General features: G+C 36.1%; 1 protein-coding gene across 21 annotated transcripts in view; it reads right to left on the bottom strand.

Moving 5' to 3' along the window:
• The window catches only part of LOC123561834 (rho guanine nucleotide exchange factor 12-like), a 148,675-nt gene that overhangs the window by 17,596 nt on the left and 107,966 nt on the right, over positions 1 to 23,113 (bottom strand). For 18 of the 21 annotated variants that reach the window (XM_053552864.1, XM_053552866.1, XM_053552862.1 and 15 more), the window contains 12 exons: positions 19,164 to 19,215; positions 18,424 to 18,521; positions 16,115 to 16,281; positions 15,232 to 15,378; positions 14,903 to 14,982; positions 13,956 to 14,081; positions 10,981 to 11,098; positions 9,373 to 9,545; positions 8,157 to 8,488; positions 7,289 to 7,402; positions 7,001 to 7,113; positions 2,472 to 2,581 (listed from right to left, as the gene is read on the bottom strand). In XM_053552864.1, coding sequence (XP_053408839.1) covers positions 2,472 to 2,581; positions 7,001 to 7,113; positions 7,289 to 7,402; positions 8,157 to 8,488; positions 9,373 to 9,545; positions 10,981 to 11,098; positions 13,956 to 14,081; positions 14,903 to 14,982; positions 15,232 to 15,378; positions 16,115 to 16,281; positions 18,424 to 18,521; positions 19,164 to 19,215 — 1,630 coding nt within the window. The remainder of the gene's footprint in view (positions 1 to 2,471; positions 2,582 to 7,000; positions 7,114 to 7,288; positions 7,403 to 8,156; positions 8,489 to 9,372; positions 9,546 to 10,980; positions 11,099 to 13,955; positions 14,082 to 14,902; positions 14,983 to 15,231; positions 15,379 to 16,114; positions 16,282 to 18,423; positions 18,522 to 19,163; positions 19,216 to 23,113) is intronic. The other 3 variants (XM_053552868.1, XM_053552867.1, XM_053552854.1) reach the window with 2 other exon arrangements.

Below are 23,113 nucleotides of genomic sequence, written 5' to 3' on the forward strand. Positions count from 1 at the left end.
TGAGCTATAGATCATCAAGATTGACCAAGTTTCATTAAGGTATGGTCATAAATGTGGCCTCTAGTGTAAACTAGCTTTTCATTTGATTTGGCTTGGTGACCTAGTTTTTTATCCTACATGACCCAGATTCAAACTGGACCTTAAGATCATCAATATTAACAATCTGACCAAGTTTCATGAAGATACAGTCATAAATGCGGCTTCAACAGTGTTAACAAGCTTTTCCTTTGATTTGACCTGGTGACCTAGTTTATGATCCCAGATAACCAAATATCGAACTCGTCCAAGATTTTATTAAGGGTAACATTCTGACCAAGTTTCATTAAGATTGGGCCAAAAATGTGACCTCTAGAGTGTTAACAAGCTTTTTCTTTGATTTGACCTGGTGACCTAGTTTTTGACCCAGATGACCCAATATCGAACTCGTCCAAGATTTTATTGAGGGTAACATCCTGACCAAGTTTCATTAAGATTGGGCCAAAATTGTGACCTCTAGAGTGTTAACAAGCTTTTCCTTTGATTTGACCTGATGACCTAGTTTTTGACCCCAGATGACATAATATCGAACTCGTCCAAGATTTTATTGAGGGTAACATTCTGACCAAGTTTCATTAAGATTGGGCCAAAAATGTGACCTCTAGAGTGTTAACAAGCTTTTCCTTTGATTTGACCTGATGACCTAGTTTTTGACCCCAGATGACCCAATATCGAACTCGTCCAAGATTTTATTGAGGGTAACATTCTGACCAAGTTTCATTAAGATTGGGTCAAAAATGTGACCTCTAGAGTGTTAACAGTCAAATTGTTGACGACGGACGGACGGACGGACGGACGGACGGACGACGACGGACGCCGGACACAGGGTGATCACTAAAGCTCACCTTTGAGCACTTCGTGCTCAGGTGAGCTAAAAATATGACCACAGTGACCTTGACATTTGGGTTATCTGCAACTAAACAAAATATGTTGGCCTTATTAAGATCAATCTTAATGTGAGGTCTGGTGATAACAGGGGCAGTAGTTAAGAAGACTTAGCAAAAATGAGAATCTAATCAGCACTATTACAACAACAGACCTAAATGACCTTGACCTTTTAGATACCTAAAGTATCAGATGTCTGCTCCTTACCAGAACCAACTCTTTATGTGAAGTTTGATGATAATAGGGGCAGTAGTTAAGAAGATTAGTGAAGTTGAGAAGCTTGTCATAAACTTCAACCTGAATGCAACAGTGACACCGACACCAAGGGGATTACAACAACCCTGCTTTTTCTTTGAATAGTCATGCTAAAAGAAATAATCTTATGTGAACCCCTCTGAGCAGAGGAACTGAACTATTTGGAAAATTGAAACTGCATGAAGATTTTTAATTAAATCCCTCTATGACGTATTCTTGAAAACCACATATCTTCTGCAAGTTGGCAACCAAAATGTGAATATTCAACATTTAACAAAGTTTAACAAACTGTTCTGAGATTACGGGATTAAAAGTAAGCAACCCTGACCACACAGTTCACAGGTCTTAATTCAAATCAATATGGTAAGATTACCCCATATCTTAATTAATCTTCAAAATTGCCATCATTTTCTCTCTAAAATATTTCCAACATAATTTGGTAATTTTATATGTTATCTAGAGATTGCTTACGAAAAAAAAGCATGTCTCCCCATATATACTGCTTCATTTAATCAGCTGGGTGAAGGATGTGCAGTATCTAGCCAATAGTATAAAGATGTGTACTAGGAAAGGCAGACCGAAGCAGTATGTTTAAGATATAATTTTGTGGAGCTGTTTGTTTATTTATTTATTTTGTTGAGTTTAACATCGCACCAACACAATTATAGTTCATATGGCGATTTTCCAGCTTTGATGGCGGAGGAAGACCCCATGTGCCCCTCCGTGCATTATTTCATCATGAGCGGGCACCTGGATAGAACCACAGACCTTCCATAAGCCAGCTGGATGGCTTCCTCACATGAAGAATTCAACGCCCCGAGTGTGCTCGAACCCACATCGATGAGGGGCAAGTGATTTGATGTAGAGCTGTTTAAGAGAAATAGTCTGGATAAACTATTGATTTGTTGAACATATCCATACATGACTTTTAAGGGGTCATATCTCATCCAAAATGTGATCCCCTGCAAAATGAAAATATGCAAATCTAGCCAAAAATACTGCTTTCCTACCAAGTTTGGTTGAAATCCTACCAGTAGTTTCAGAATTGTCCATACAAAATTTAAAGCCGACCGACAGACAGACAAGACAAAATCAATATATTTTCCCACACTTAGGGGAAATGAAATTAAAAATCATATGCTCTATTGTGAGAACAAGCTAGGACACATATTCTCTTAGAAGTCACTTGCTGGAGAGAATGTTTGCTAGATGAAATAGCTTTTCAGTCTAGTAATTCTTATGATTAACCCTTAACAAAAACTTGACCGTACAAATGAATGAAGTTACTGTCTTACCTGAACTTTATCTGCTATATCATTAGGGCTGACGTTAAGTAGTTCAGCAATAAGACCTTGCCTCTCTTCTAGAACTGCTGCTAAATGTTCGTCGTTCTGCCGTAATTTCTCTGTAAACATGGTGACAAGCATTTACAATGCATGCACAACAATTCAAACAAGGTAGGCACATAGAAAACAGTGGTGTGATAATCATTCGGTGACACTTTCATTCATCAAGATCTAACATAACCAGTTTCTTAAATATCAAATCAATTACACTGAAGCTCGAATGTTCAGAAGTGGGCAAGCTGTTTGTGTGTGTCATTTCTTCACAAAGACGATTAATTCCAAGGTCATTTCAGGGTTAATTCTACAACATATTTGCAGAACATTATAAATTATGGCATAAATTGAAAAATGCTTTGTATGATGAAAATTTTAATTGTAGGAGGAGCATTTGAAAAGTAGTGGCAACAGTGGTAGGCTATCCATACCTCAACTTACAACTGCGCTGCGCATTTCAAAGCAGCGCCCCTTTTACCATGATTTAATGTATGGGATCAACTGAAAGTCACAAAGGGAGAGATCAGGGCTACATGGGGGGTGTTGTAAAACCTCAACATAATTTTCCTTGAGGTATTCCTGTACTACGGCTGAACGAAGGGCTGGGTGTTGTATTGAAGCGGCTTGATGCCACGTGCCCTTTTCCTTGGGCCCTTTGCTGTGTAGTGGTTGAGCACAGCAGAGAGGACGTTTTCTTTGTAAAATATACCAGTAACACTACTGTGTTCAGGGACAGGGACTCGAGCAACAATTTCATTGAAAACAGGGCATACAAAACCAGCCTGACGCTTCTACTCTGTTGAGCAATAACGGGCCTCTCCTTATTTTCACCTACCAACATTTTATTATTTTCTTTATTTTCAGGCTCAAAAAGTACAGCCAAGCTTTTTCTTTCTTCTCCCTCTTTTGTTCAGGGGTCAATAAATGCGGTATCCAGCATGCACAAACCTTACCCAGGTTTAGCCTTTCTTTTAAAATCAGAAAAACCGCTGACAAATTAAGGCCCGGCATTTCCCCTATCTGCTCCCCTGTGCATCTTGCATTTTTCTCGATTATTATTTTCACAGCATCAGTGTCTTTGTCAGACACAGCAGTCAGAGGGCGCCTAGGACAGGCCTCATTTTTGGTGCTGGTTCTCCCCTCTTTAAAGAGAGATACCCATTGGAAAATAGTATGGTATGGCAGCACACTGTCCCCGTACACTTTGTCCAAGTCAGCTTTAATTTCTGACGCGCCGATGCCAAGCAGTCTGTGTATCTTACAATATGCCCTCTGCTCATCACGAAAATTGCAGCTTGATTCAGCCATTTTTTCAGCCAGTATAATATACAATATGTATTTCAACTGCTAATTAAATGTGCTTTTGCACGAGATTTTAGTGCCATTTCTGGTCAGTTGGACAGAAAAATCAATACTCTTTCCATTGATATGCTACACTTTAGGGTACACGTGCAAATGGTGAAAATACTGGACTGTTGCCACTACTTCTCAAATGCTCCTTGTATAACTGTATAAATGATAGAGAAGTGAAATTATGTTAGAGAGTAAGCACCGACTGGTTGGACAGTGCAGCAAGTACATAAGCTAACAGACCCAAGACAGATGCAACAAGTTGGTAAGCTTATACAGCATGTACACAAGTACATGAGCTTACAGACCACACATAGAACTAGGAAGCAAACATATGAGTTTACAGGCTATAAATACAAGTATATTGCACCACAGATAAAAGTGGCAAGTACAAAAGCTAAAAAGACCATAGACAGATATAATATGCAACAAGTACATGATCGTACAGACCATAGAAAAAGTGTGCAGCAAGTACATGAGTGTACAGACTATAGAAAAAGTGTGCAGCAAGTGCACGAGCTTACAGACCATAGATAAAGTGTGCAACAAGTACATGAGCTTACATACCATAGATAAAGTGTGCAACAAGTACATGAGCTTACATACCATAGATAAAGTGTGCAACAAGTACATGAGCTTACATACCATAGATAAAGTGTGCAGCAAGTACAAGAGCTTACAGACCATAGATAAAGCGCACAACAAGTACATGAGCTTACAGACCATAGATAAAGTGTGCAGCAAGTACATGAGCTTACAGACCATAGATAAAGTGTGCAGCAAGTACATGATATTACAGACCATAGATAAAGTGTGCAGCAAGTACATGAGCTTACAGGTCATGGATAGAAGTGTGCAACAAGTGTATGAGTTTAAAGAAAGTTAGATAAAAGTGTGCAACAAGTATATGAGCTTACAGACCAGACAAATATATGCAGTAAGTACAAGAGCTTACAGACAACAGATAGAAGAAAGTAACAAGTACACAACCTTACAGACAGTTAAATAGAAGTGTACAACTTGAGCTTACAGACAGTTAGATGGAAATGTGCAACATAAGCTTCAATATAGTTAGACAGAAGTATGCAACAAGCACATGAGCGTACAGACAAAAGTGGAGTGCAACAGGTACATGTGCTTTGAGACATTTAGAAAGAAGTGTGCAACAAATACGAGCTTGCAGACCAACGATAGATATATGCAGAAAGTACAAGAGCTTACAAAACACAGAAAGAAATGTGTTACAAGTAAATGAGGTAACAGGTAAGTGAATCTGACAAAAAATTGCAACAAGTATATGAGCTGACAGATAATTAGATAGAAGTGTGCAAAAAGTACACGAGACCACCGATACATATATGCAGCAAGAGCTTACAAAAACACAGATAAACTGTCTAACAAATAAATGAGCTTACAGTTAGATAAAAATTTGCAACAATTAAATGAGCTTACAAACAGACAGAAATGTGTAACATAAACATGAGCTTACATACCATAGATAGATATAGCAGCAAGTACTAAACTTACAACCTATACATGGAAATAAGTAACACGTTTATGAGCTTGCAGGCCATAGAGAGAAGTGTGCAACAAAAATATGAGCTTGCTGACCACCAACAGATATATGCAGCTAGTCAAAGAGCTTATAAAACACAGACAGAAATGTATAACAAGTACATGAGCTTAGAAATGGCAACAAGTTTATGAGCTTACAGACCACAGATAGAAGTGAGCAAGAAACTTATGAGCTTACAGACCACAGACAGAAGTGGGCAACAAGTTTATGAGCTTACAGACCATAAATAGAAGTGAGCAACAAGCTTATGGGCTTACAGACAGACCACATATAGAAGTGGGCAACAAGTTTATGAGCTTACAGACCATAGATAGAAGGAAACAACAAGCTTATGAGCTTACAGACCATAGATAGAAGGGAACAACAATTTTATGAGCTTACAGACCATAGATAGAAGGGAACAACAAGATTATGAGCTTACAGACCATAGATAGAAAGGAACAACAAGTTTATGAGCTTACAGACCATAGATAGAAGGGAACAACAAGCTTATGAGCTTACAGACCATAGATAGAAGGGAACAACAAGCTTATGAGCTTACAGACCACAGACAGAAGTGAGCAACAAGTACATTAGCTTACAAACCACACATGGAAGTGTGTAAAAAGTACTTGAGGTATAGACCATAGATAGATAAAGGAGCAAGAGCACCTGCTTACAGATCACTGATAGTTATTTGCAGCAAGTACTGGAACAATGCTGATTGGTTGATACTATCTGTCATTAGTACAACATTATGATGTTAAGGTCAATATAAAATAAAAATTGAAATATGAAACTACCGATTAAAAACTACCTTTCTCAGACTGAGCAAACATTTAAAAAAACTGGACACTAATAGTGTTTTCATCCAAATAGTCTCTATAATTAATATATCATATTAAAACAGCTTGCCCATATAATTTAAATTATGTAACTGTTAAATTACAACAACAACATTTTCATCTACTCTATGTAACAGCCAAGCATGTGTAATGCAAGTGTTGTGTTTATAACAACATGTTTCTTCATTGTATCAATTCTAATTTAGACACGCAAACACAGCGGAACATTTGGGTGTTGGTACGGTAATGGGTTGTGTCAAGTTAGTAAAACTGGGTGAAGGACACATAATCCATGCACACACTCATGGTCTGCTAACCTTTCAACTTTAACCCTGAAACTGACCTGTCCCCCGTTTGATATACACTCACAAAATAGCCTCTAAAGAAATACATAAATCACTTTTGTAAAAATCTAATACTATTTTTTTTCATTTATGGATGCATTCAATTTTCTCTACTCCTTTAAATACTGGTAAAGAAATCCTCTGATCAGTACTTTTAAAATCAGTGCCATTTTTGGTCTTTTAGTACCGCTTTGATGTTTTACTACTACTACTGTGTTGTACATTCATACTTAAAACTAAAACCTTTTGAAATACTTATCAAAGCACTGGTGCATTTCTTACAGATATGGGACATTAAAACTAACTTGGTTTTGAAAAAAAACTTCAATGCTTAAATAAGAGGTAAGTTTTACTGGAAATTATGAAATACGTTACCGTGACAATACATACCGAGCGGTGTAATCACTTGTACAGCTGTATTGATAACCGGATCATTATACGTGACATCTCCAGGATGTACCAATGTTTCTGATTCAATGTCCTGCAAGTCCCCATTCGCAGTCCTGTACAACAAACAAGCAAGAACTTATTGCATAAATTACGTTACTTTTATAAAAGAAGCTAAATATACCCAAACCCCAACAAAACGTAAATATTTACACGTTATGCTCACAAATACGAGTTGTCATCCCAGAACCTCCCATGAAGAATCAGAAGAATGTAGATGTATATATTTACCCTGGTTGTTCCATCCGTTCCCTGGGTATTTCCTCTGGTACTGGCGGCTTTTTCTTCTGGTTGATTTCATTCTTCTTCATGGCTTCAGATGCTTGTGTGATATACTTGGTCCAACTGTCAATCACAAAATATTTCATTAGTAACGTAAAGGTATTGCATAATGACTTTTTTTTCAGCCGACTCTCTAATGCACCAATAAAACAAGTTCCAAAACATGGATAACTTACTCGAAAATTCTGCCATACTACTGAAAGTAATTGGGTTTTAAGTGACACCAACAAAACTTTAGGCCATTGGTAACTTTCCAGCTTCCGTAGATATGAACAGACTATAAGGAGAAATTCACTAGCTATGAAGTGGAATTTTAGTAAATACAGTTGAAACTCAATATTTTCAAGCTTGCTTATCTCAAAATTCTGGCTATCTTGAAGGCATTTTCAAGTCCCGTTCAGAAAACACCTGCAAAATATATCATTTTAAGTCAAATTTTGGTTATCTGAAAGTAAAACTCCTCGATCCCTTGGAATTCGTGATACTGAGTTTCAACTGTGATTTTCAACTGGTTTATTTCAAAATTTGGCTTCTTTTCTATTTACAATGTATTGATTTTCACTGATTTTTCTTTCATAGACTTTTTCAAGAATTCAAGCACAGTCTAACCTGTATTAATCAGCCAGCCGAGGTAGCAGCACAATCTGGCTGCTTAAGCCAAGTTAAAATTAGAACAAAATATCAAACTGGGAAGTAAGCCGATTTGCTACATAAGGCAAATGGCCGCTAAACAGAGATGACTGCTATACTAGAGGTTAAACGGGAATTCCAAATTCAATTATATTACTATATGAATACATTCAGTTTCAACACTTACGTTTTCTGTTCATCTGCAGTTCCTGCAACCAGTTTGTAAATCTGCGGTCCCGCCTTGGAAGTATTCACAACGAAAAACGCTTTCTTATCCGTCGCATCATTTCTAGCTAGCACGTTATTCAACCATAACAATGGACTGTGTTTCTTTGAGTCAGTTTTTCCCGCCACTAGTTGCGTGCTTTGAAGCTTTAGAACTAGTCTTTCATCTTGCTTTTGTAAGAGAACCATTGCACGTTCTAGTAACACAACATGAAGTTCTATTTGTTTTCTATTGTTCAAACTCCAAATTAAAGATCCATCATGGAGTAACTTGTGTTTACTTGCATCAAATGTCTGAAAAAGAAAGAAGAATCGAAATTAATATTACATAAACTTACTATGAAAATTGATAGTTCATGATAATTAGCAATGTTTCTTGGCCATTTATCAACATTCTGAATGCGAGAACAGTCTCTGTTAAAGAAAAGCCTTAAAACCAGTTTTAAATGATTTCCAAATGTTTCATCATTTTCATTGTACAAAGGATTGATGCATATAAACCTATTCTTTAACTTGAATTAACTTATGTGTAGACAAGACAGTCTCAAAATTCAAATTGTGAAAAAATTAAACTGAACAGAAGTCTTGGAAAATTTTTAGTCATGAGGCCTTGCTTTCCACCGATGGCCGTAATATATATCAGCATTTGTAGGTACTATAAGAGCTGATCACAATGAAAAACTACACTTAAGAGATATTATAAAAACAAGATTCATGTAACAAACATATGACATGATACATGGTGGCTGCAATTTAGATGGGTAGGTGTGAGTTGCTACAATCATGTTAACTACTGACTTTGTTTGTTTTTGTTGGATTTAGAGTCGCACACCGACAATTTTGGTCATTTGGCAATATTTCAAGAATTATCAAGGTGCAGGATGACCCCAGGTGTCTCTCAGGCAATTTCTTCAGGCACAAGTGGGCACTTTGGTAAAACCACCAACCTTCAGTGAGCCGGGAGGCTTCCTCTCAAGAAGAAACCTACACACCAAGCAAGGGTTTGAACCCACAGCCGAGCACAGCAAGTTTATAAGATGGATGAGGTGAAATGAATTTTAACTGCATTGAACTGTAAGCAGCAGCTGTAAAGCACTATTGGCCTAATCGAAGCATACAGAGAATAACACTTTTTATTGCTAGTTAAATCTACATGTATGCAAAGTTAATGTTTATACCCTTAATTCTTCCATTTCTGGACTGTTGTCTATAGATTTTTTATCAATTCTACGCTGGAGATCTATAAGTCGCTGATGATTCTCGCAATCTTTCACTGCCTGGTTCACATATTCTAAGATATGTTTACTGCACTTCTGTGCCCGCTCCAAATTTGAATATTCTTCAGTATTGGCTACAAAGGTTAAAGAAAAGGCATGTTTTAATACTGTTTTAATACTATTTTAATATCACAACTGACTGGTGCAAAAATTGTAAAAAAAAGTCCTGTCTATATTAGCAAACATTGAAATAACTTACTACTGTGAAGCAAGCAAACAATACCAAAACATTTTTTTTTGTTTTTGTTGGGTTTAACATCGCACCGACACAATTATAAGTCATATGGGGACTTTCCAGCTCTGACGGTTTAGGAAGACCCCAGGTGCCCCTCCGTGCATTATTTCATCACTGGCAAGCACCTGGGTAAAACCACTGACCTTCTGTAAGCCAGCTGGACGGCTTCCTCACATGAAGAATTCAATGCCCTGAGTAAGGCTAGAACCTACTTAGGTGAGGGGATGTGATTCAAAGTCAGCAAGTTTAACCACTCTGCCATGGAAGCCCCGAATACCAAAACAAATCAAATACCATTCTACACTGAAAAGCATTGTAGCCCCTGTGAAGAAAGCTGCACTAACCCCTGGGGGGAAAGCCTACTTGATGCAAGCAGCACACAATATCTCTGCCTACCTCAAGCAGTTCAACGCAAAGATCTTACTGTATTCTAAAATGTCTACATCTAATTCATTTTAATTTAATATATCTAAAATTAAGTAGCAATTATATTACAAGCAAACAACCCACAAGGATAATTGAAATCAACATTAAATTTTCTGTAAAATCATTTATAACATGTGTTCTAAGTTCTATGTTATTTAAGACCTTCTACAAATACAATTTTCTTTCTGTGCATAAGTACAGATTCTCATCACTTTCACAGAGTATATTGCAGATTAGAAAATTTTTGCATAGGCTTTTTTTTTTAATTCACAAGTGGCATTATTTGCAGATATTAGTGAAAATAAATCCATTGCCAATTTTACCTAATCTACAGATTGTTAGTAGATTTTCTATCAATATCTCTTACTTAGTGTATATTGAAGTTAATTTTCTATCAATATCTGTTCAAATTTCTGTATATCTAAGTAGAGTTTTCTGTCAAAATCACTTACATTGTACTTCTTTAGTAGATATTCAAGTCATACAACTTATATCATGTATTTAAGAAGATTTTTTTATCAATATCACTTACTTTGTGTATATTTAAGTAGGCCTTCAATCAACACCACTTGAATAGTGTATAGTCAAGTAAATTTCACTTACTTTGTGTTTATCCAAGTTATATCAATATCACTTACTTTGTGTTTATCCAAGTTATATCAATATCACTTACTTTGTGTTTAACCAAGTTATATCAATATCACTTACTTTGTGTTTATCCAAGTTATATCAATATCACTTACTTTGTGTTTAACCAAGTTATATCAATATCACTTACTTTGTGTTTATCCAAGTTATATCAATATCACTTACTTTGTGTATAACCAAGTTATATCAATATCACTTACTTTGTGTATATTTAAGTAGATTTTCTATCAACAATGGGTATTTGGTCAGCCTCATAAACTGTTTAGGAATGATATCTTTCAGGGCCAGCCTTTGACATAGTGGATTATTTTCTGCATCCTGCAAACATATACATAAAATACAATAGGAGATATAGCCTAACACAGTGCCTAAGTTCAAGCAAGTAAATACTAATGGTACAAGATCTAGCCTGTTTATCAAGAGTGGATGCTAAGGTGATTTTCAGTGTGCAACAATCAACAAGTTTCCTAAAAACTTACAAAAATTTATGCAAAAGGGAAGGAAATGTGCACGTCTGCAACATGGAAATGTTAGCAGTTTCTGAAATCATAACAAGAGGACCATGATGGTCCTGAATCGCTCACCTCTTCCCACATGACCCAGTTTTGAGTATGACGTCGTTTTATCTATTATTTGACATAGTGACCTAGTTTTTGAGCTCATGTGACCCAGTTTTAAACTTGACCTAGATATTATCAAGATAAAAATTCTGACCAATTTTATGAAGGTCCATTAAAAAATATGGTCTCTAGAGAGGTCACAAGGTTTTTCTATTATTTGACCTATTGACCTAGTTTTCGAAGGTACGTGACCCTGTTTTGAACTTTACCTAGATATCATCAAGGTGAACATTCTCACTAATTTTCATGAAGATCACATGAAAAATATGGCCTCTAGAGAGGTCACAAGGTTTTTCTATTTTTATACCTACTGGCCTAGTTTTTGATCGCACATGACCCAGTTTCGAAACTGACCTAGATATCATCAAGGTGAACATTCTGACCAATTTTCATGAAGATCCATTGAAAAATATGGCCTCTAGAGAGGTCAAAAGATTTTAATAATTTTAGACCTACTGACCTAGTTTTTGATCGCAGTTGACCCAGTTTCAAACTTGACCTAGATATCATCAAGCCGAACACTCAGACCAGCTTTCATTCAGATCCCATGAAAAGTATGGCCTCTAGAGAGGTCACAAGGTTTTTTTATTTTTTGACCTACTGACCTAGTTTTTTAAGGCACGTGACCCAGTTTCAAACTTGACCTAGCTGTCATCAAGGTGAACATTCTGACCAATTTTTATGGAGATCCATTCACAAGTATGGCCTCTAGAGAGGTCACAAGGTTTTTCTATTTTTAGACCTACTGACCTAGTTTTTGACCGCACATGACCCTGTTTCGAATCTGACCTAGATATCATCAAGATGAACATTCAGACCAATTTTCATACAGATCCCATGAAAAATATGGCCTTTAGAGAGGTCACAAGATTTTTCTATTATTTGACCTACTGACCTAGTTTTTGATGGCATGTGACCCACTTTCGAATTTGACCTAAATATCATCAAGATGAACATTCAGACCAACTTTCATACAGATCCCATGAAAAATATGGCCTCTAGAGAGGTCACAAGGTTTTTCTATTATTTGACCCACTGACCTAGTTTTTGAAGGCACATGACCCACTTTTGAACTTGACCTAGATATCATCAAGGTGAACATTCTGACCAATTTTCATGAAGATCTCATGAAATATATGGCCTCTAGAGAGGTCACAAGGTTTTTCTATTTTTAGACCTACTGACCTAGTTTTTGACCGCACGTGACCCAGTTTCGAACTTGACCTAGATATCATCAAGATGAACATTCAGACCAACTTTCATACAGATCCCATGAAAAATATGGCCTCTAGAGAGGTCACAAGGTTTTTCTATTATTTGACCTACTGACCTAGTTTTTGAAGGCATGTGACCCAGTTTCGAACTTGACCTAGATATCATCAAGGTGAACGTTCTGACCAATTTTCAGGAAGATCTTGTGAAATATATGGCCTCTAGAGAGGTCACAAGGTTTTTCTATTTTTAGACCTACTGACCTAGTTTTTGATGGCACGTGACCCAGTTTCGAACTTGACCTAGATATCATCAAGGTGAACATTCTGACCAATTTTCATGAAGATCTTTTGAAATATATGGCCTCTAGAGAGGTCACAAGGTTTTTCTATTTTTAGACCTACTGACCTAGTTTTTGATGGCACGTGACCCAGTTTCGAACTTGACCTAGATATCATCAAGGTAAACATTCTGACCAACTTTCATAAAGATCCCATGAAAAATGTGACCTCTAGAGTGGTCACAAGCAAAAGTTTACGGACGCACGGACGCACGCACGCACGGACTGACGGACGGACGACGGACGACGGACACCGCGCGATCACAAAAGCTCACCTTGTCACTTTGTGACAGGTGAGCTAAAAAAGTAATCTGTTGGGTTTTCCTAAATCAAATTTACCATGCCCCCTAGTGGCCATGTCTTTGACAAAGTGGAAAAATCTGAGTATTCTTGGGGAAGGGTCTCACAAGAAACATTCATGTAAAATTATTTTTCAACTGGATCAACGGTTTAGATGTCATTTGAAGATTTTTCCATTTTTAGCTGTGATGACAGCCATGTTTTTGTTTTTGCCATGTACAAACAGGAAAAAAGTGACTATACCCCCTGGCAGCCAGCTGTTAAGACAAATCATAATTACTGGAAAAATTTTGTACAGGGTCAAGAAAAGAACATTCTTTGAAATTATTCAATAATTGATGCACTGGTTTTGAAGATTATTCTATGTTTAGCTCCTGCAGCCCTTATGTGCAACAAAGTCAAACTGTCTGAACAACCTTGGAAGAGGACCACCTAATGAGCATCCAGACAAAGTTTTTATCAATTTTGTAGCAATGGTTCCAGAGATGTTGTTTGAAGAGGTAGAAAGACAGATGACAGACTGTGAATTATAACAGCTCATCTCGAGCACTCTGGTGAGCTCAAAATATACCTACTGTATCCCTGCTGATCCAAGAGACATGCAGAAGAAAACTGAAAATGCTATCAGTTTTAGAAATCAAGCCTAGAAAACTTTTCTTATTGCAAAACATAGGTATATATGCACGTCAGTTAAGTCACTTACCGACAGAAGTTGAGCCATTTTTGGTTCTTTTCTAACTCTAATCTTAAGATTTTCTAACGTATGGGACTGGTTACGACAGAATATGGCACAGCCGTTACGGAAGTTTTCCCCCGCTTCACCGTCAAACTGCAAAACACGAGCAGAAATTTTTTTTTTTAAATGTTTAAATTTCTCAGCTACATATGCACACTCCACTTACGATGACAGCACTTTTATCATTAAATATACATTATAAAATTTACCAAAAACTCTATTACAAATTCATTCCTAAGAAAACACAATCAAGTACTTCTATAATTTATGCACCACGTGAATATACCTTTTTTTATCATGCTTAATGAATTCAGGACCATTTCATCACATGCAACAGAAATGTGATAACAGTAAATTCCCACTAAGAATGTATAATATTTTTTGAAGAATAAGACAAAGAGGGCATATCTCTCTCAGTAGAACATCATAAGGGCTTCGACTCAGTGAATTATTTTAATCAAACACATTTCTGCTACATAATATTTGAGCCGCGCCATGGGAAAACCAACATAGTGGGTATGCGACCAGCATGGATCCAGACCAGCCTGCACATCCGCGCAGTCTGGTCAGGATCCATGCTGTTCGCTAACAGTTTCTCCAATTCCAATAGGCTTTAAAAGCGAACAGCATGGAGCCTGACCAGACTGCGCAAATGCGCAGGCTGGTCTGGATCCATGCTGGTCGCAAACCCACTATGTTGGTTTTCTCATGGCACGGCTCATTTTTATTTTAAAAAGGTCTTTTTATGTAAGAAAAGTTCATCTTGCAGCACTACTTCCTGGTCACTTCAAGTACATCAACATGGTCAATATGACATCACCATTAAATGGACTTCTACATTAAACATTTGTGACAAATTGCTTTTACTTAAGCATCATCTATTGAAATAATAACATTTTGAATTAATCACTCACCCTTTGCAACAATAAATCACCAACATTACTTATCACAGATTTTTCTTTACGTCGGTTTTTCATTGAATCATTCAGAGAACCTGTAATTATACAAAAAAAAAAGTTTCTTCACAAAGTAACAATATTCCATTAATATAAGTACTTTTGTAAAATGATTCATGCAGAAAAACTTTCCTCCATTTTTTTTTCGTTTTTAGTACTTGTATACAAAATCACAGTAAAAACAAAGTCAATTTTTTATATTTTGTTTATATATGTGTAGCTCTGCATTTACATTAAGGACTTGATATGTCAACATTTAACTTGTAGAAAAATGGAAAAATGGTTACCATGGAGACGAATCATGGTTTCCAAATTAGGAAAAAGGCTTTTTGTGAAATCCTGAGGTATTGCCTGTTCTTTCAACATTGGTCGGTAGAACAACTTGTCCAATATCTTTAAGTTGCGTACATGGCACTTTTCTGTATAAAACAACTCTGCAACAAAAAATACATTATAATGTAATAGTTCATTTTGTTGTGTTTAAAATGTGTTTTCTTTTAACATTAATTTTTTTAAGACACGTGGAGCATGACATCAGTAAATTGCCCATGTACAAGTTAATATCATTGCAAACTAACTCAATTCCATAAAATTTGTCATATACATAAACATTACTCCAAAAATTGAGACAAGTATCACACACTCTCATTTGCCAATGAAAAGAGCAAATATAGTAACATTTGTTGTAAAATTACACATGTTTAGCTCAAGACACATGTTATATACAATACACATCTGTTTAATGCAAAAAGGAATTCCTCTTATAGCTTGTTGTATATATCTGCTTTGTCTTCAGAAAATCTGTTTTGTTTCTGTTAAGTTTAACGTCGTATCAATACAATTATACTTCATATGGTGACTGCAGCTGTCATGGTGGAGGAAGACCCCTGGTGCCCCTCCATACATTTCATCACAGGCACCCACGTGTAGAACCACCGACCTTCCGTAAGATGGCTGGATTGCTTCCACACATGAAGACTTCAACGCCCTCAGTGAGGCTCGAACCCACGTCGGTGAGGGGCATGTGATTAGAAGTCAGTGACCTTAACAGCTCAGCCACAGAGGCCCCTTCAGAAAATTTGTATCAATATATTAACATGATATTTATATATCTAATAACAACTGTGAACTCAAGGACAAACACATTTTGTTCTATATTGTAAAACATACCATTTATAACATCTTGTCTTTTCTTCTCCTTAGGTTTTAGTTTTCTCACTGTTTCCTCCCCCAATACCTGCTTCAGTGATGGTAACTCGGGCTCCACGTCAAAGTCGGAATCATCTTGTATCTGGGCCGTCAGTGTGTCCATCGACGTACTTGGGCTTTCCATACTTCTGGAAACAAGTGTTGCTTTACAATACTGATCTGCAGTCAACCCTGTATTTAGCAGCCAGGAAAAGGGAGAAACACAATCTGACTGCTGAACACAAGCTGACATTAATAAGATGGATATATGAACAGGGTCAATTTGTCAAGTTAGCCGAATGGCTGCTTAGAGCAAGTGGCTGCTTAATGCACTGGTTGCTAAGACAGGATTAACTGTATACAGAATATCATCTTAGTCATAGGTTTTTACTGTATTGTTTTATTATGTACAGTCGAACTTTGTTTGCTTGAACTTGGGATAATTCAAACATCACCATTTGGTCGAGCAACTCATCAGGTCACTGCCAAATCCCTACATGATCTATATTGTTGGATGGCTCAAACGGTCAATAACTCGATCAAATTTTGCCAATCCCATCGATCAGAGATATCGATGTTTGACTGTATATGCAGCTGTTTCAATTTAAAGTATACAATTTACTTTAGCTTGAAAGTGTTATTATCACTCTTAAATTCTCTTCATAGCACACAAGCAAGTACTTCATGAGGTAGTCTGTCCTTGACCCTGTGTAAGCTTGACCCCACAACCTGCAGAGCAGCTGACTCTTTCACAGGGAGACCACAGCTACCCCCTTTTTTTTCCACTTGCTTACTTGTAATTGCTACACCAAGTTTCAAGCGTAAAATGTACTTTAAATTCACAAAATAATGCATTTTTCACAACAAATGATAAATATGGACAATCTTTTGACTGCAGTATGTGTACGAGGGATGACTGAAAAGTTTTGCAACTGCCGTAAAATCTCGAAATCCACGTGCAATACATGCACCAACCTTGCGTGTATTTGTAATTCAAACATTTATCTATTGATGTGTAAAATTTCACTCATGTGTATTGTACATGTTACGAGAACGAGCGAATTGAAACACTGTGTTAAAAATGCCTGGATTTAGAAGTAGTAAATGGCTAGAAATTCGGACCTATATTAAAGCAAGGAGTCATTTGGGTTTAAGTGCAAGGGATCTTTTTGCTGAAATTTGTGACATATATGGACACTACGAAGTGTCTTACAGCACTGTTACCAGGTGGATATCCCATTTTAAATCAGGTCTGGAGCAGTTGCAAGATTTACCAAGGAGTGGGCGGCCAAAGTCTGTGACCACCGACAAATACGTCAAAAAAATAAAACAACTTTTAGAGAAAGATGCTAGATTAACTTTGCGATAACTAGCTCGTCTTACGGGGATATCATCGGAACGAGTTTATTCTGTTCTAAAGGAAAAGCTCAAAGTTACAAAGATTTCTGCTCGTTGGATCCCTCATTTGCTGACACCACAGCAGAAACGGGAGCGCGTTAAAAAGGCCAAGTCACTACTGAAGCTGTACTCAAAATGTAAAGGTAATGCGTTCTCTGAATTGGTAACGGGTGACGAAACATGGGTACATTATTTTGAACCTCGGCGAAAATGTTCAAATCGTGATTGGGCAACAAAACATTCAAAGAGACCCGTAATTGCCAAGAGAATTGCAACAGTGCGCAAGGTTTTATATTGCGTTTTCTTCAACCGTAAAGGGCTTGTCATCCAAGTTCCTGTGCCTAAAGGAAGAACTGTCAATGCTAAATTCTATAGAAAAGTGGTTTTGACAAAGCTTGATCGTTACTTTCAAAAACGTCGACCAAGAAAGGGTATGCGGAACATTTCACTGCTACATGAAAATGCTTCCAGCCACAAAGCCCAACTTGTAAAGGATTTCCTGGCAGAAAGGAAGGTGCGAGTGTTAGACCATCCTGCTTATTCCCCGGACCTGGCCCCATGCGATTATTTTTTGTTCCCGAGACTGAAATCTGAACTTGCTGGTAGACGCTATGACTCTCGAAACAGCCTAGGGGCAGCAATTTTTCAGTGACTTAAGGGTATACCTATTGAGGACTATCAAAAATGTTTTCAAAATTGGATTAAACGCTTGAAACTTTGTGTGAAGGTAAAAGGAGATTACTTTGAGGGAATGAAATCCTAAAGTTGTTGATTTGACTGCTAATTAAAGAAATAGAAGGTGGGTTGCAAAACTTTTCAATCACCCCTCGTAGCAACAAAGCGACATAATGATACAAATATATTCCTGTTTGTTTGTCAATTTATGACTATACCTCAGACTAGATGTGGATGAACTTGCCGACTGGAGAGCACGTAATGTGTTCTCGTCCATTGCTAAATCACTGTTTGACCGCTTTGTTGGTCTGGTAATCTGGAATATAAAAAAAAAAGATAATTTGAAATGCTAGCACTGTTTCAATATTTTATATTCAAATTAATGTGCTACTCAGTGCAAACAATAATGGTATCTTAGTCAGTCCACAAAAAAGTTCTTCTGATTAAATATCTTGATTTAATTTTTTATACACAACAAGAACTTTCAGTGACTTACTATTCTTCATCAATAAATAGAATATAGAAATAGAAAACCGAAACAATGCTTTGACGATGCTATGCCAAATTTGTACTAAAAATTGCACGTAATGCTGCTAAAGGCTTGTCAATATAAATGAAATGAGCCATGCCATGAGAAAACCAACATAGTGCATTTGCAACCAGCATGGATCCAGACCAGCCTGTGCATCTGCGCAGTCTGGTCAGGATCCATGCTGTTCGCTAACGGCTTCTCTAATTGCAATAGGCTTTGACAGCGGATGCGCAGGCTGGTCTGGATCCATGCTGGTCGCAAATGCACTATGTTGGTTTTCTCATAGTGCGGCTCAAATCTTCCACTTATGCATCCGAACAACAGCTTTTTGTTGGACATATTAAAAATGTTAATAAAAGTAAAATACCAAGAATAACAATGTCATTTATCTTTACTAGAGAAATGAAAACTGAAAGAAAATCTTACCGTGTCACCTCTGCCTTTCATACTCTCTGAACGTCCTATATCAGAATTTTTCCTGAAATGAGCAACAGAGTAAATTTAAAAAGCTTAAATAATAAACTCAACTGCTGACATTAAGATGCTGGGAAAACAACAGACTTATTTTCTCTTTTCTAATTATCACTTTGACTTTTTTTTGCTCCCTGTTAAAGTTTTAACCCCCTGGACAGCATTCAGAATCAGCAAGTAACACACAGCAGTCAGTTAACTTCTTTCTATTAGCACTGCGACACAGCAAGTTAACAAAAGTAAAATACATCACAAAAGTGGCCAATAATATTCAATTTGAAATTTTGGAGAATTTTTTAACCAGATAATCAGGGGTGTTTCTTTCTTGTTGTTCTAGATGCTTTGGCCAGTTACCGAATCTAAACCAGCCAGTCTATGGATCAAGCTTTGTGTCCAGTTTAGAAAGGTTTCCAGCTTAAAGGGGTTAAGCACCTTAAAGTACAACTATTCTTTCCAGACTATAAATTTCAGTATGTCCTAGTTCCTCTTTTTTAAGGTACCGGTAGTATATTATATGTTACACAATTACTGACTCTTGAGCCATAAGAAATACTTTATATTTACTATAAGAAGGCTATCTTGACAGAGGTATTAGCTATAATGTCAAAATAAATTGTAAAATTGCACTAAGCAGCCAATTTCTTTTTTCCAACAAACTTTTCAGTACAAAAAAAAAAACAACAAAATAAATAATACAATCAACTAAAAAATGTCTTTTCAGTTTATTTGGCCTTTGATTATTTCCTGGTTTACAATGCATATTAAAGCATAAATTCTTACATAGATCGACAGTCCATTGTTTGTGTTACTGAATGGTCTATAGTTTGAACACTATATTTTGCTGGGATCCAGAATTACTGGGTTTCCAGTTTTCAGGGGTCAACTTTACTGAGAATATTCCAGACTGGATGAAATGTCCAATTTAAAGAGAGATCCAATTTAGAGGGGAACCAGTCTGAAGGAGCTCCGCTGTATTATCATCTTAGTATAACATCATGTAAATAGTAAGTACATATATATTTTCAACCTTTGTGTACCTGAAGTTTCAATGTTTCTTTCCATACTGACATGAAAATTTCATATCATTTGCGTAAAGTCATTTAATATAAGGTCGCAATAAAAAGTTCATGAACCATGTTTTTTTTTTCTCTTTGGCCTAAGAAGGCAAGTTAGGTAGATTCGCTCCTCAAAACTCCCATGTGACTCAAGTTACTTCAAATCCTACTATGAGTATAAATGTCTTACCTTCTTTTAAAGCTCATTTCCTCTCTAAAATCCTTACAAATATTTCTACACACAAACAGAAACACTACTTCTTTTCAATCAAATATTACAATACTTTAAATATGACAAAGAAGTTTCTTGTATACTAAATTTAGACAAACAAGTAACTTGCCTCCAATCAATGTATTCTTAACATTTCGAAACTAAAATAATGAGAAATCATTTGTTATTTAAACGGCAAACTACCATCAGGAAGACATTTACGTCACAAAAGGATGCTGTATATAATAATTAAGGCCTATCGCAAGTGAATGGCCTGCCCACTTGAAAATTGGCACAGTTTAACTAGGAAACAATCCATTGTAATACAGTGAGATCTTAAGGGGACATGCACTTCAAAAATGCAGATTTATACATGTAAAGAGAAGTTATTTATAGAAATAACTTTGCTTTCAGAGCAAATTTTAAATATTTCCCCCCTTATTCTTGATTGAGTCAGACTCAAGATGTACAGTGCAACCTTTTTAGAGTGAAACGGGAAGCAGTGTATTTGTTATACGGAAAAGGTTGCTCTGTAAGAGAGGATAACTTACTAAGGTTTTTGTCTTACAGGAAAGAAAATACCTACTTTTATAGAAAAGTACTGTCATAATTGTGTGGTGTACTAAATACATGGGACATAATATAGTGAAAATGAGGTACAATTTGGGCTTTTCCCAACTATTTTTGAAATGATTAATTAATGAATGTATATTTCTGGATGATATGTTGCAATGGAATAGTTTATTCATCTTTAAAAAAAAGTACTGCCAGAACTACTGGGGAAGCAAGGTAGGCTCATGTGATAAATGATGCTTCGTAAAATTGTATTTGCTAAAATCTTCAAAGGGTTATATCTTTTTGCTGTTTTTTTTTTCATTATTTTTAGGAAGTATATAATCTTATACATTTTTGGAAAGCTCTTATTACCGATAACATAAAATTGATCAAAAAACTTACGACAAAAAAATATACATGCCACCTGGAACAACTGATACGGGGACTGGAAACCGGCATTTATCTTATCTTATGCTGTCGTCCAATCGAAGCGTATGCCGTAGGTTATTCTGCTATTACTCAAACACTTACGCCTTACAGTTTAACTCGTCCTTTCAGTGAAAATCTGGGAAAGCATTTGTTGATTTTTTTGTTGAAAACAAAAGTTCTGCCATGAAATTATTGCCTGCATCTGTTTTTAAATGGAAAATATCTACATTAATGTTACTTTTCGCCCTGTGAAAATGGCTAAATCTAGACTTGTCTTACCCAGAGAGAAAGATGTCGTTTTTTACATGATATTTGCCTTGTTGATTCAGAGTATTTAGAACAAAAAATTAGGACATATTTTAATGAAAATAGCAAGTCAAAACTGTAAACTGTTGCCTGGAAATATTTGTTTATGATATTGCTCTGTTCTTCACCATTTAAATGCGTGTTAAACCTAGATGATTTTCTGCAGTTTTATCTAAAAGTTCGGAATACTAAATGTAACTTCGTTGTCGGCCTTTTTTTAAAAAAAATATTGTTATTTTAATTTAAATACATTGTATTTTTCACACATCAGTTTTAAGATTAAATTTATTAAACTAATTTTTGGAGTTTAAACAACAATTTCGTTTGAAACATTCCCTACGTTCAAGAAGAATGTTTGTTTCTGTATGTAGAAATCTGACATTATAAACAATAATTATAATTATGGCTCTACAAGATTAAGAAAAGTGTCAGCTTTCTGTTATTTTCCAATTTTTTTATTCAAATCCAACAAAAATCGGCCCTTTGATAACAGTTTGAAGTTACGTGGTAAAATATTTCTTCAGGGAAGTGAGCTCGAGTTAATTCGTAATAATTAAGCATATCACCACATGCAGTCGCATGCTGTTTTTGGTTCAGAATCCCTTTAGATCAATCTCTGATCATCTAATTATCGCCACTTAACATGTGACTGGTAAACCCTTTGAACAATAAGTGGTATAGCTCCATGATTAACATGAGGTAATATGCTAATTACACGCTTATCGATAGTGGCGAAAACAAAATATCGATCGCTAACGACTGGTCGATATTTACAGGTATGGACGACAGCATAACACAGATAAATGTATTGATTTATACGGAGTTTCTACTCCCCGTATTAGACCTTCCTGATGCTACTATGCAAATAACATACCTTACCAATCATTAATTTTTAACTAATAACTAGAGTTGGCCCCCTTTGCCCAAATGTTTTACTTTTAATTAATGTTTACATATACATGGATGATTTATAAAATATTTCATTTTCAATTAATTAGAAAAAAACTTTTGACGTAGGGGTCACAACCAGCTTGGTTATTTGTAAGACATTTCCTTCATTTTAGTACAATGTATCTCTTTTTTATAGTTGTGAGGTCAATTGTCTGTTTTATTTGTTTAAAAGATTCAAAAGACCTGTTAAAAATGTATAGTTTTACTTTCAAGATTCAAAATAGCAAATAAAATTTCATTAAGCGTCATATGCAACCTTAAGTGCTAAACAGCCGTAACTCAAATTTCTGTAAAAAGTACTTTTTCAAAGTTGAAATTACTATTTTCAGATTTCCATTTACACAAACTTCAAGATAAAATAAAAATAGACAATCAGATAATATTAGAAGCAGTTTAAA

This window comes from Mercenaria mercenaria, chromosome 10 (genome assembly GCF_021730395.1).
Source record: "Mercenaria mercenaria strain notata chromosome 10, MADL_Memer_1, whole genome shotgun sequence".
Taxonomy (NCBI): domain Eukaryota; kingdom Metazoa; phylum Mollusca; class Bivalvia; order Venerida; family Veneridae; genus Mercenaria; species Mercenaria mercenaria.